This window comes from Salvelinus sp. IW2-2015, linkage group LG11 (assembly GCF_002910315.2).
Source record: "Salvelinus sp. IW2-2015 linkage group LG11, ASM291031v2, whole genome shotgun sequence".
Taxonomy (NCBI): domain Eukaryota; kingdom Metazoa; phylum Chordata; class Actinopteri; order Salmoniformes; family Salmonidae; genus Salvelinus; species Salvelinus sp. IW2-2015.
The window spans coordinates 39,068,118-39,081,525 of NC_036851.1; the positions used below are offsets into that span (position 1 = coordinate 39,068,118).

General features: G+C 48.0%; 1 protein-coding gene across 3 annotated transcripts in view; it reads left to right on the top strand.

Moving 5' to 3' along the window:
• The window catches only part of LOC111970339 (plasma membrane calcium-transporting ATPase 1-like), a 176,772-nt gene that overhangs the window by 94,229 nt on the left and 69,135 nt on the right, over window positions 1-13,408 (top strand). For all 3 annotated transcript variants that reach the window (XM_023997019.2, XM_070445721.1, XM_023997018.2), the window contains exons 8-16: window positions 1,119-1,295; window positions 1,757-1,971; window positions 2,116-2,358; window positions 2,894-3,028; window positions 3,251-3,360; window positions 3,480-3,717; window positions 8,056-8,235; window positions 8,346-8,433; window positions 8,898-9,004. In XM_023997019.2, coding sequence (XP_023852787.1) covers window positions 1,119-1,295; window positions 1,757-1,971; window positions 2,116-2,358; window positions 2,894-3,028; window positions 3,251-3,360; window positions 3,480-3,717; window positions 8,056-8,235; window positions 8,346-8,433; window positions 8,898-9,004 — 1,493 coding nt within the window. The remainder of the gene's footprint in view (window positions 1-1,118; window positions 1,296-1,756; window positions 1,972-2,115; window positions 2,359-2,893; window positions 3,029-3,250; window positions 3,361-3,479; window positions 3,718-8,055; window positions 8,236-8,345; window positions 8,434-8,897; window positions 9,005-13,408) is intronic.

The window sequence follows — 13,408 nt, forward strand, 5'->3', positions numbered from 1 at the left end:
CCGCATGTGTAGTCCCACCGTGAAGCATGGAAGTGGTGTGATGGTGTGGGGGCGCTTTGCTGGTGACACTGTCTGTGATTTATTTATGAATTCAAGGCACACTTAACCAGAATGGCTACCACAGCATTCTGCAGCAATACGCCATCCCATCTGGATTGCGCTTAGTGGGACTATCATTTGTTTTTCAACAGGGCAATGACCCAACACACCTCCAGGATGTTTAAGGGCTAATTGACCAAGAAGGAGAGTGATGGCGTGCTGCATCAGATGACCTGGCCTCCACAATCACCCGACCTCAACCCATTGAGATGGTTTGGGATGAGTTGGACTGCAGAGTGAAGTAAAAAGCAGCCAACAAGTGCTCAGCATATGTGGGAACTCCTTCTAGACTGTTGGAAAAGCAATCCTCATGCTGGTTGAGAGAATGCCAAGAGTGTGCAAAGCTGTCATCAAGGCAAAGGGTAGCTACTTTGAAGAATCTCAAATACAAAATATATTTTTATTTGTTTAACACTTATTTGGTTAATACATGATTCCATATGTGTTATTTCATAGGTTTTATGTCTTCACTATTATTCTACAATGTGGAAAATATAAAAAATAAAGAAAAACCCTTGAGTGAGTGTCAAAACTTTTGACTAGTACTGTATATTTATGCACTTTCTGATCAGTTAGAGGGTGTTCACCAGAGCTTGTTTGTTCAGGCAGAATGCATCTGTCCATGTCTCACCTCAGGTCTGACGGGGTCCTCAATGCCGACCACACAGATGCAGGTGAGCTCGTTGAGGATATCGGCCTCGTTGTCCCAGTTTGGTTCTCCTGCCTCGGCAGGGAAGTCCCTGTAGGCCACACAGATGGTCCTTAGACCGTCACAGGCCATGGGCTCAATCACCACCTTCACCATCTCATCACGGTCCTTAGGCTTGAAGATACGTGGCTCCCCGTTCGTGTCCAGGATACGGGAACATCTAGAGGGCGAGGAGGAAGGAGGAGGAGGGGTAGGAGGGAGAGAACTTTTTCACCAACACTAATTGCCCTCCTCCACCCCCACCGCCCTCTTCCCACCACCACCTCCCTCTACCCTACCTATTTCCTCATCCATCTACCCTGTCCCATAGCTAAGACCCAGGACGGCATTGCCCTGGAGATCCAACCCCTGAAGAGTGAGGTTGAGTCCGAGGAGAAGGAGCCGGAGGTGGAGGTCAAACAGGTGAAGAGGGTTCAGATCACCAAGAAGGAGAAGTCTGTGCTGCAGGGCAAACTCACCAAACTGGCTGTGCTAATCGGGAAGGCAGGTGAGGTCAGAGGCAGAGATGCACGTGCACACATCCCTTCACAGGCACACACACATAGACATTGCAGATCGGGAAGGCAGGTAAGAATAGAGAAGGTCTTAAAAACATTAGTACCCTGACACACGTACACACAGGTGTACATACAGATGTAAAATCGTAATTTGAGCCATTTTGCTACAGCAGAAAAATAATCCTGCAGCAACAGGAAATGTGAATTATTATGTGGATTATAACCAATAGACATTTTTGTAGGGGTTAAAACATTTTTCGTAAGGGCCGATCAAGTATGACATTTCAGTGGAAATTCCAAACTTTGGAAGCCTTTTTAAAACTGAAATACAATACAAGTTTAAAATGTCCTCCTGCAACAGGGTGATCAAATTAAGGTCCTACATCTGTACATGCCTGCTCCTGGATTTGACCGCCAGATAGAAACAGTATACTTTGTTTCTTTTGCCCAGGTCTGATCATGTCAGCAGTGACGGTGATCATTCTCATTCTGTACTTCGTGATTGACACGTTCGGGGTGCAGGGTCGCCCATGGCTGAAGGAGTGTACCCCCATCTACATCCAGTACTTTGTCAAGTTCTTCATCATCGGAGTCACTGTGCTGGTGGTGGCTGTGCCTGAGGGGCTGCCTCTAGCCGTCACCATCTCTCTGGCCTACTCTGTCAAGGTACACACAAACCAGCATGCACACGGTGCTGGTAGTGGCAGTGCCAGAGGGGCTGTCGCTAGCTGCCACCATCTCCCAGACTTACTCTGTCAGGTCACACACACACAGCACTGACCTCTAATGTCTGTCTTGTCCCCTGTGTAGAAAATGATGAAAGACAATAACCTGGTGCGTCACCTGGATGCGTGTGAGACAATGGGGAACGCTACGACCATCTGCTCCGACAAGACAGGCACCCTCACAATGAACCGTATGACCGTGGTGCAGGCCTACTTGGGAGACACACACTACAAGAAAGTACCGGAACCCGACGTCATCAAACCATCCACACTGGAAGTCCTGGTCAACAGCATCGCCATCAACTCAGCCTATACTACTAAGATTCTGGTAAGCGAGAGACACACACTGTATACACGCAACCTCAAATTGAACAAGCACTCACGATAAACCTTCACGTCTCACTATCACGCACGCATATACACACACACACACACAGACATGAAGCACACGCTAATATCGTCCCAGTCTTCAGTAATGGTCCATAATGGCATTTCAGAAAAATGTATGCTGCCTTCCCATTCATCAGCCCATCAACACCATTTCAGATAATCACACAAGATGGAAGACACAGGCTTTAAATAGCCCTTAGGAGTAGCCCTCACTCATCTCCGCTCGTTCCGTGGAGCGTAGCGCCCCGTCATATGGATCGCCACCAGGCCTCGACACAGTGTGTGCACATCCATACGAAGGCATAGTGTCTTCTTCTCTAGTGCATATCTACATGGTTGCTTTTCCACTCTATATGATGCCTGTCTCCATGTCCCTTTTACTGTATGTCTTCATGAAATATACATGTTGGTAAGATACGGTATGTTGGTAGGATACAGTATGTAGGGTATGTGTAACGTTTTTGTTGCTCCAGTCCCCAGAGAAGGAGGGAGGTCTGCCCCGCCACGTTGGCAACAAGACGGAGTGCTCCCTATTGGGCTTTGTGCTGGAACTGAAGAGAGACTACCAGCCAATCAGGGACGAGATTCCTGAAGAGAATCTGTACAAGGTGTGTAGCTGCTTCAAAATGTATCCATAACGCTAATGGTGCAATCTGTAACTTGTCTATCCAATGTATGTATATGTGTGTTTTGTTCCCGGTGGCCCCAAGTCAAAATGTTCAAATAACCTACTACCCGTTATTCTTACAGAGAGCTAACTTATACACAAACTACTGTACTATAATAATATAGTGTAATATGATAGTTATAACTGAGTGGTGTGTTTCAAGGTGTACACCTTCAACTCGTCCCGTAAGAGCATGAGCACGGTGCTGAAGAACACAGACGGTAGTGGCTTCCGCATGTACAGCAAGGGAGCTTCCGAGATCGTCCTACGCAAGTACGGAAGGGAGGGCGATTGGTCTTGTCTTTCACTGATGAACGGATACACAGAGAACGATGGAGTTGATCATCTGTGACGTGATGAGTTAAACATCTCTCCCCCTTCCCTCTCTCTAGATGTTCTCATATCCTGAACACGAACGGGGAGCCACGTATCTTCAAGCCTAAGGACCGTGATGAGATGGTGAAGGTGGTGATTGAGCCCATGGCCTGTGACGGTCTAAGGACCATCTGTGTGGCCTACAGGGACTTCCCTGCCGAGGCAGGAGAACCAAACTGGGACAACGAGGCCGATATCCTCAACGAGCTCACCTGCATCTGTGTGGTCGGCATTGAGGACCCCGTCAGACCTGAGGTGAGACATGGACAGATGCATTCTGCCTGAACAAAACAAGCTCTGGTGAACACCCTCTAACTGATCAGAAAGTGCATAAATATACAGTACTAGTCAAAAGTTTTGACACTCACTCAAGGGTTTTTCTTTATTTTTTATATTTTCCACATTGTAGAATAATAGTGAAGACATAAAACCTATGAAATAACACATATGGAATCATGTATTAACCAAATAAGTGTTAAACAAATAAAAATATATTTTGTATTTGAGATTCTTCAAAGTAGCTACCCTTTGCCTTGATGACAGCTTTGCACACTCTTGGCATTCTCTCAACCAGCATGAGGATTGCTTTTCCAACAGTCTAGAAGGAGTTCCCACATATGCTGAGCACTTGTTGGCTGCTTTTACTTCACTCTGCAGTCCAACTCATCCCAAACCATCTCAATTGGGTTGAGGTCGGGTGATTGTGGAGGCCAGGTCATCTGATGCAGCACGCCATCACTCTCCTTCTTGGTCAAATAGCCCTTAAACATCCTGGAGGTGTGTTGGGTCATTGCCCTGTTGAAAAACAAATGATAGTCCCACTAAGCGCAATCCAGATGGGATGGCGTATTGCTGCAGAATGCTGTGGTAGCCATTCTGGTTAAGTGTGCCTTGAATTCATAAATAAATCACAGACAGTGTCACCAGCAAAGCGCCCCCACACCATCACACCACTTCCATGCTTCACGGTGGGAACTACACATGCGGAGATCATCCGTTCACCTACTCTGCGTCTCACAAAGACACGGCGGTTGGATCCAAAAATCTAAAATTTGGACTGTCCATTGCTCGTGTTTCTTGTCCCAAGCTTCTTATTGGTGTCCTTTAGTAGTGGTTTCTTGGCAGAAATTTGACCATGAAGGCCTGATTCACATAGTCTCCTCTGAAAAGTTAATGTTGAGATCTGTCCGTTACTTGAACTCTGTGAAGCATTTATTTGGGCTGCAATTTCTGAGGCTGGTAGCTCTAATGAAGTTATCCTCCGCAGCAAATGTAACTCTGGGTCTTCCTTTCCTGTGGCGGTGTCACGCCCTGACCATAGTTTGCTTTGTATGTTTTATGTTTTGGTTGGTCAGGGTGTGATGTGGGTGGGCATTCTATGTTGTATGTCTGGTTTGTCTATTTCTATGTGTTTGGCCTGATATGGTTCTCAATCAGAGACAGGTGTTTTGCGTTGTCTCTGATTGGGAACCATATTTAGGTAGCCTGTTTTTTATTGTGGGTTGTGGGTTATTGTCTATATGTTAGTTGCTTGTGTCTGCACTGTTTATATATAGCGTCCCGTTCGTTTGTTGTTTTGTAAGTTTGTCAAGTGTTCTTCGTTTCTTCTTTAATAAATAGAAGAATGTATTCACTTCACGCTGCGCCTTGGTCCTCCTCTCTTCTACATTACGACGATCGTGACAGGCGGTCCTCATGAGAGCCAGTTTCATCATAGCGCTTGATTGTTTTTGCGACTGCACTTGAAAAAACTTTTAACTTTAAATTTTCCGAATTGACTGACCTTCATGTCTTAGTGATGATGGACTGTCATTTCTCTTTGCTTATTTGAGCTGTTCTTGCCATAATATGGACCTGGTCTTTCACCAAATATGGCTATCTTCTGTATACCACCCCTACCTTGTCACAACACAGCTGATTGGCTCAAACGCATTAAGAAGGAAAGAGTTCCACAAATTAACTTTGAACAAGGCACACCTATTAATTGAAATGCATTCCAGGTGACTGCCTCATGAAGCTGGTTGAGAGAATGCCAAGCGTGTGCAAAGTTGTCATTGAGGCAAAGGATGGCTACTTTGAAGAATCTCAAATGTAAAATATATTTGAATTTGTTTAACACTTTATGTTATTTCATAGTATTGATGTCTTCATTATTATTCTGCAATGTAGAAATTAGTAAAAATAAAGAAAAACCCTTGAATGAGTAGGTGTGTCCAAACATTTGACTGATACTGTATATATATTGTTTTGGGGGGGGAGTTGATATCTTCAGAGCTGATGTTGGATATGACTGCTTAGATTAGCTGTGTAGTATGTTGTTTGGAGGTTGACCACAGTATCAGAGGTATAGATAATGAAGCCCAATATACTAGAGGTCTTAATGGACTGTTTGTCAGAATAAGATTTCTCCAAACCACTGCTGAAGGATTTTGTTGATCTGTTCAATTTTCCATGAAATAATGAACTGTTTTGCTGCAGTGTGACTCAAACATCTGATCCCCATTAAATATATTGAATTAGCTCAGGAACCTGCTGGCTCCAGTCATATGATATCATATTGACTGCAGGAGTCAATGAGAGGAACAATTTGAGAGCCCCTTATAAGTGCATGAGGACCAAGAACTATAGACGAGGTATATCTTATATTATAAACTGGGTGGTTTGAGACCTGAATACTGATTGGCTGACAGTCATGGTATATCAGACCATATACCATATGTATGGCAAAACATTTATTTTTACAGCTCTAATTACATTGGTAACCAGTTTATAATAGCAATACGGCACCTAAGGGCTGTGTCCAGGCACTCCGCGTTGCGTTTTGCATAAGAACAGCCCTTAGCCGTTGTATATTGGCCATATACCACACCTCCTCTGGCCTTATTGCTTAAATAAGAGACTGGGTGCATATGACACTGATATCAACAATCTATCATATTAAATAGTTAAAATCAGTGTCATAAGGCCAGTGGTGCAGTGATCTACGTTCTGCTATGCTACGATAACTGCAGGCAGCCAGTATCTATATTAGAGAGCTGGTGTTTGACGGAAAAGCTCATCTGCACACACAGACACATGCACAGTCTCTCTCTCACACACACACACACACACTCACACACACACACACACACACACACACACACACACACACACACACGTAAGTGTAGCCAATTGAGTGAGATGAACGCTCATGTTCAACCCTCCTCACTCCACTGCGGCCCTAGAGAACTGAAATGGCCCTCTTGTCTCTTAAAGAGTCTTCTCTATAGCCCCAGCCAGAGCCCGTGAACCTGCGAATTACAATATAAATGTAATATCAACAAGCTTTTGGTGCCAATATGGCGGACAGTGTGCTGAACCTACTGAGCTCTGGTGAAAACAGCATTATGAATCCTGCTGATACAGCCATTTTAAGGAGCTTGGCTGTAACATATTAGCTAGTTTCTTGATCCGCCCGACCGCCACTTGCTGTGTCTTTCACATGACTCACTGATAGTCATTAGAGTTTTGAATGTCAAGCAGCAGCAGATAACATAGTGGATGGAAATAGCTTTGTAGCCAGCGGGTGACAGACACTCTACCAGTTCCCAATAGGGTTGGAAGGGAAGGGCGGCTAGCTGCTAGCGGAAAGGTGCTGTACTGTAGCAGCCATGCTAGGATATTTATAATGGCTGTGCACTTTAGTGCTGATATTTACGTGACAGCAGCTTCTCTGAAATGAGCTTCTGGTACGTAGAATATTCACTAATATCATCCATTAATTATGGAGATGAGGCACCCTTCATTACCATGATAGATGGGGAAAGAACACCTGCGTCATTTTATTATTCAAATGCATTACTGAGGGAAAATGCAAAGCATCAGAGATGTTATCATGGTTCAAACTACAGGGGAACATTGAAGAGTTATCGATCGTAGGTCTGTGAGTGGATGTTTACATTAGGTGGTCTGGTCTGCCAGTGCTAGTGTGGGAGCATTCCACCATAGTGGGTTATTTATTTCCTTAGGATTCTGTGTTATTGTGGGGGGTGGGGGGAGGGTTGTGTAGACAGTGTAACTACACGTTTAGTGGTTTGTGTGAGGGCAGACGGGGTGGGGGGAGGGCTTGGGGGCTCAGCGGTGTGATAGGCAGACGTCTGTGGGGGGTTTCTAATGATCTATAAATAAGTGATCTGATTGGTCTAATGAGGAGTAACTCATCACATAGCTGAGGGTGGCTAATTACACAAGACTTCACTCAGACACACAGAGAAAGAGACTCACACGCACAGAGGGTTGAGAGGTCACGCTAGAATGAGCAGAAGCTGTCAGGGATTCACACTGTCGTGCTGAGAGGGAGACTAAAATAACCTGCGACACTGTTACTGAGATCAACGGTGGTACAAAATGGAGTAGGGAACGTGTGGAGGGGAATATACATACAGAATACACTCAGATACACACATACCTTACACAGACTGGTCTGAGATCAGCACTGGTACTATACCAAAAGATGTATTTAACATTTTTAAGTGGACATATAACGCCACAATACTAGATGACCAATGTCCTTGTAGTGAACTTAGTCATGACTCTCTCCTCCCTCCCCTAAAGGTACCTGATGCTATCCTCAAGTGCCAGAAGGCTGGCATCACCGTGCGCATGGTTACCGGGGACAACATCAACACCGCCCGTGCCATAGCAACCAAGTGTGGCATCCTGTTGCCGGGCGAGGACTTCCTGTGTCTGGAGGGCAAAGAGTTCAACCAGCTGATCCGTAATGACCAGGGAGAGGTGAGACACACCACAGGACTTTTATTTTGATATAATAGAGGTGAGACCGGCATGGGGACGTAAATTATATAGTAGTAGAGATGCTGACACTGTGTACTCCTGTGCTCTAGGTGGAGCAAGAGCGTCTGGATAAGGTGTGGCCCAAGCTGCGTGTGCTGGCTCGTTCCTCTCCCACTGACAAACACACTCTGGTCAAAGGTGGGTTAAAGCTGTCACATATCTCTCCTTTTCTTGTTTTCCCTCCCTTTTCCTTCAAGAAATGTGTCATCTCTTTCTTGTGTGATCGACACACACACACATTGGACCCAGGGGTCTGTAGCACTGCCACCCCCCTCAGCCCAACCGAGTTATCTTCAAAGACTAGCCAGTTTCATCTCAGTTGGTGGAGAGAGAGAAGGATGGGCCAGGGAAAGCATAATGTAGGTGTGGGTCATGAATATGGACACTTGACTAGAAGACTAATCGAAAGAAACACTGAAGTTCTGTCACTGAAAAAGCGAATTAAATGGGAAAAAGGCCTTTTGGAAATATTGGGGGACAGCATTTGTTAGTTATGTTCCTCCCAAAGAATTCGATTCCATGGGTGTCTGTCTCAGTGAATATTTATACTGCTGTCCTGTGTGTTGAGATCTGAGGGGTGTGGTATTGTTTCTCTCCCTCAGGTATCATGGACAGCACCGTCCTCGAGACACGACAGGTGGTGGCTGTGACAGGCGACGGAACTAACGATGGCCCCGCCCTGAAGAAGGCTGATGTTGGATTTGCTATGGTAACTCTCTCCATTCATATCAGTCTGTTTATATGGTTCCCTTTTCACTACGTTCCTTCTTTTTTTACTCCCTCTTAGAGAAAACCTTTCAAGTAATTACAATTACACTACAGCCATGAAAAGCTCATTTTGCCCAAACCTTATCTCTGCAACTATCGAATTTACTCCAAAGTGCCTCCATTACGATGGCTGTGTAATTAGATAATAAATCAATAGTAATGCTTGGATAAATCTGCTTATCACCAGACAAACCCCTACATTCACATACACTGTACCCTAAGTAGAAGGACCTCTGGATTTGGGGATTACAGAATAGGAGTGAGTGAGTGAGTGTGTGTGAGTTACACCCGCAATAACATCTGCTAAATATGTGTATGTGACCAACAAAAAAAAAATATATATATATATATATATATTTTTTTTTTTGCATCTGATTCTGCTAGTTAATCTGTGTATCTATTTGTGTACTTGGCAGTCTGTGCCAGTATGGCGTTGTGAGGAGCGTTGTTCTGGGTTGGCAGTCACCCCTGTGGTTCAGTTAAATCCCAGCCTAATATCATCAGCTTCACACTCATCCAGACAGCCTACCTTCTCCTCCTTAGAGAGATGAATGGTGCCCAGACTGCCATTCAGTGGGCTACACGTCCTCTTCGAGCCCGTCACACTAACGGAGAGACCCCACAGCTTGGGTGACTGGCTGGGAATAAATTAGCAACACGGAAGAGGCATTAACGCCAGGAAGAGCAGTTCATGGTATTGAAGACAATCAGCTAAACATATGCTAGAGAGAGAGACATACAGACGGAGACATACAGACGGAGACATACAGACGGAGACATACGGACGGAGACATACGGACGGAGACATACGGACGGAGACATACGGACGGAGACAAGAGAGAGACAGACAGACAGAGAGAGGAGAGAAGGCAGACAGACGGAGAGAGAGAGGGCAGACAGACGGAGAGAGAGAGAGAGGCAGACAACGGAGAGAGAGAGAGAGGCAGACAGACGGAGAGAAGAGAGAGAGGCAGACAGACGGAGAGAGAGAGAGAGGCAGACAGACGGAGAGAGGCAGACAGAACGGAGAGAGAGAGAGATGCAGACAGACGGAGAGAGAGAGAGAGGCAGACAGACGAGAGAGAGAGAGAGGCAGACAGACGGAGGAGAGAGAGAGGCAGAGACGGACGGAGAAGAGAGAGAGGCAGACGGACGGAGAGATGAGAGACCAGACGGACGGAGAGAGAGGGGGGAGAGGAGAGGAGAGACGGAGAGAGAGACGAGAGACAGACGACGGAGAGAAGAGAGAGACAGACGGACGGAGAGAGAGAGAGACGGACGGACGAGACGGACGAGACAGACAGACAGACGATGGAGACAGACAGGAACAGACGGACGGAGACAGACAGACAGACGGACGGAGACAGACAGACGGACGGAGACAGACAGACGGACGGAGAACAGACGACGGAGACAGACAGACAAGGAGGCGGACGGGAGACAGACAGACAGACGGACGGACGGAGACAGACAGACGGACGGAGACAGGACAGACGACGGAGAGAGACGACGGACGGAGACAGACAGACGGAGGAGACAGACAGACGGACGGAGACAGAAGACGGACGGAGACAGACAGACGGCGGAGACAGACAGACGACGGAGACAGACAGAGGACGGAGACAGACAGACGGACGAGAAGACAGACAGACGGAGACAGAGACAGACAGACGGAGACAGACAGACGGACGGAGACAGACAGACGGACGGAAACAGACAGACGGACGGACGGAGACAGACAGACGGACGGAGAGACAGAACAGACGGACGGAGAGAGAGAGAGAGAGGCAGACGGACGGAGAGAAGAGAGAGAGCAGACGGACGGAGAGAGAGAGAGAGGCAGACGGACGGAGAGAGAGAGAGGCAGACGACGAGAGGAGAGAGAGGCAGACGGCGCGGAAGAGACGAGGAAGAGAGACAGACGGACGGAGAGAGAGAGAGACAGACGGACAAGGGAGAGAGAGACGAGACGGAGAGAGAGAGAGAGACAGACGGAACGAGAAAGAGACGAGACAGAGAGACAGAGAGGAGAGGACAGAACGACGGAACGGACGGAGACAGGACAGACAGACGGACGGAGACAGACAGACGACGGAGACAGACAGACGACGGACGGAGACAGACAGGACAGACGGACGGAGACAGACAGACAGACGGAGACAGACAGACGACGGAGACAGACAGACGGACGGAGACAGACAGACGGACGGAGACAGACAGACGGACGGAGACAGACAGACGGACGAGACAGACAACGACGGAGACAGACAGACGGACGGAGACAGACAGACGGACGGAGGACAGACAGACGGACGGAGACAGACGACGGACAGACAGACAGACAGACGGACGGAGACAGACAGACGGACGGAGACAGACAGACGGACGACGGAGACGACAGACGCGACGGACGAGACAGACAGACAGACGGACGGAGACAGACAGACAGGACAGACGGACGAGACAGACAGACAGACGGACGGAGACAGACAGACAGACGGAGACAGACAGACGGACGGAGACAGACAGACAGACGGAGACGCGAGAGACAGACAGACAGACGGACGGACGGGAGACAGACAGACGGACGGAGACAGACAGACGGACGGAGAACAGACAGACGGACGGGAACAGCGACGGACGAGGACAGACAGACGGGACGGAGACAGACAGACGGACGGAGACAGACAGACGGACGAACATACAGACGGACGGAGACAGACGGACGGACGGAGACAGACAGACGGACGGACGGAGACAGACAGACGGACGGAGACGACAGACCAGACAGACGGACGACGGAGGACAGACAGACAGACGGACGGAGACAGACAGACAGACGACGGAGACAGACAGACAGACGACGAGACAGACAACGGACGGAGACAGACAGACGGACGGACGGAGACATACAGACGGAGAGAGACAGAGAAGGAGAGAGACAGACAAAATCTTGCAAAACAAGATTTCATCAAATGGGACAAAACACCCCATTGAAACGCTGAGAAACAGACAGACGAAGAGAGAGAAACAGACAGACGAAGAGCAGAGAGACAGACAGACGGAGAGGAGAGAGACAGACAGACGGAGAGAGAGAGACAGACAGACGGAGAGAGAGAGACAGACAGACGGAGAGAGAAGACAGACAGACGGAGAGAGAGAGATACAGACAGATGGACAGAGAGAGACAGACAAAAGAGAAGAGACAGACAGCGAGAGAGAGACAGACAGACAGACAGACAGATGGAGAGAGAGAGAGAGACAGACGGAGAGGGAGAGAAAGAGACAGAGAGAGAGAGACAGACGGAGAGGGAGAAAAGAGACAAGAGAGAGAGAGACAGACAGACAGACGGAAAGAGAGAGAGAGACAGACGGAGAGGGAGAGAAAGAGACAGAGAGAGAGAGACAGACAGACAGACGGAAGAGAGAGAGAGACAGACGAAAGAGAGAGAGAGACAGACGACGGAGAGAGACAGACGGAGAAAAGAGAGACAGACAGACAGATGGAGGAGAGAAGACAGACAGACAGACAGACGGACGGACGGAGACACAGACAGACAGACGGACGGAGACAGACAGACGGACGGAGACAGACAGACGGACGGACGGAGACATACAGACGGAGAGAGACAGAGAAGGAGAGAGACAGACAAAATCTTGCAAAACAAGATTTCATCAAAGGGACAAACACCCCATTTGAAACGCTGAGAAACAGACAGACGAAGAGAGAGAGACAGACAGACGAAGAGAGAGAGACAGACAGACGGAGAGAGAGAGACAGACAGACGGAGAGAGAGAACAGACAGACGGAGAGAGAGAGACAGACAGACGGAGAGAGAGAGACAAGACAGACGGAGAGAGAGAGATACAGACAGATGGACAGAGAGAGACAGACGAAAAGAGAGAAGACAGACAGCGAGAGAGAGACAGACAGACAGACAGACAGATGGAGAGAGAGACAGACAGACGGAAGAGAGAGAGAGAGAGCAGACAGAACGGAGAGAGAGAGAGAGCAGGACAGACGGAGAGAGAGAGAGGCAGACAGACGGAGACAGACAGACAGACGGACAGACAGACAGACAGACAGACAGACAGACAGACAGACAGACAGACAGACAGACAGACAGACAGGACAGACAGACAGGAGAGGAGGAGGGAGGAGGAGGACGAGAGGAGGACCGAGGGAGGGACGGACGGAGAGACAGATGAAAGGGAGGGAGGGGTAGAGGGAGACAGACGGAGAGAGGGAGACAGACGGAGAAAGAGAGAGGGAGACAGACGGAGACAGAGAGAGGAGACAGACGGAGAAAAGAGAGGGAAAGATGAAGAAAATGTTATGCACAGT